The sequence below is a fragment of the Calidris pugnax genome, unplaced genomic scaffold (assembly GCF_001431845.1).
Source record: "Calidris pugnax isolate Ruff unplaced genomic scaffold, ASM143184v1 scaffold280, whole genome shotgun sequence".
Taxonomy (NCBI): domain Eukaryota; kingdom Metazoa; phylum Chordata; class Aves; order Charadriiformes; family Scolopacidae; genus Calidris; species Calidris pugnax.
The window spans coordinates 1,793,825-1,794,715 of NW_015091123.1; the positions used below are offsets into that span (position 1 = coordinate 1,793,825).

Here is an 891-nt window from a genome sequence, read left to right on the forward strand (position 1 = left end):
GGGGGGGCCGGGGGTGTCCCCCAACTCCAAGGCTGCCTTTGTTGCTATTTGCAGAGCGCAGATAAACCCGCAGCCCCCCCCGCGCCCGCAGAGGTCACGCACCGAACCGGCGATAAGATAACGGGCTCAAACGCAGCAAAAATAGGTCCCTGCCCTGGCCCCTTCCCCCAGCATCACCCGGGGGGGTGGGGGGGTGGATGAGGGTGGTCCTGCAGGAACCCCCGAGAGCAAAGGAGCTGGGGGCTGCTGGGGATGGGGGGGGACAGACCCCGCTCCTGCCCCTCCATCCCTCCCTGCCCACGCCGGCAGCAGTGTCGGTCCCTGCCAGTGTCCCCGGGGACCCCAAATAACCCTGAGAGGGCACTGGGGGGGCTGGGGGCTCCCCCGGGACGGTGAGGGGGGTCAGGAGGGTGCCGGGGCCCGACAGGCAGCGTTGGCCGGGGGAGGGTGCGAGTTCACGGCGGCCGGGGCAGGGGGGGGGATGGTGGTGCCGATGGTGTAGTCGGCCGGCTGCGAGGGACAGACAGACAGACGGCATGTGGTGAGCTGGGGGGGTGTTGGGGAGACCCCCGAGGCACACCCCTCCCGAAAAATACCCCCCCAGTCTCTTACGTGTCGTCGGAAGAGCCTCTGGAAGAGGCTGCGCTTGGGGGGCTCGGGCAGCTGCCTCCAGTCCAGGTCCGGGGAGCGCGTCCCGTTGGGTCCAAACACGTTGAGGTCCTTGAAGCACTCGGTCTCGATCATCTGGGGGGGGTCTGGTCAGTGGGGGTGATGGGCACGGGCAGCCCCGGCGGTGCAGCAGCAGGGTGGGACCCTCCCAGAGCCCCGTGTCCCCCCCATACCTCGTTCTGCCAGGGGATGGGGACGCTGCCGGTGGCGAACTTGGCGTAG

The 891-nt window shown here is 69.4% G+C and overlaps 1 protein-coding gene across 1 annotated transcript; it reads right to left on the minus strand.

The window, feature by feature from the left end:
* Positions 1-6: 6 nt before the first annotated feature.
* Positions 7-885, minus strand: LOC106897652 (G protein-coupled receptor kinase 5-like). Its single transcript, XM_014958416.1, has 3 exons — positions 843-885; positions 613-744; positions 7-510 (listed from the first exon to the last, which is right to left on the minus strand). Exons 2-3 carry the CDS (start codon positions 742-744, stop codon positions 403-405), a joined length of 240 nt encoding a protein of 79 aa, XP_014813902.1. The 5' UTR covers positions 843-885; the 3' UTR covers positions 7-402.
* Positions 886-891: the final 6 nt, after the last annotated feature.

Bases quoted from the DNA above. Each gene is read 5' to 3' on its own strand.
- LOC106897652 (XM_014958416.1), bottom strand. From the start codon at position 744: ATGATCGAGACCGAGTGCTTCAAGGACCTCAACGTGTTTGGACCCAAC. The intron at 511-612 runs GTAAGAGACTGG...TGTCCCTCGCAG, and splicing joins AGAGGCTCTTCCGACGACAC to CCGGCCGACTACACCATCGG.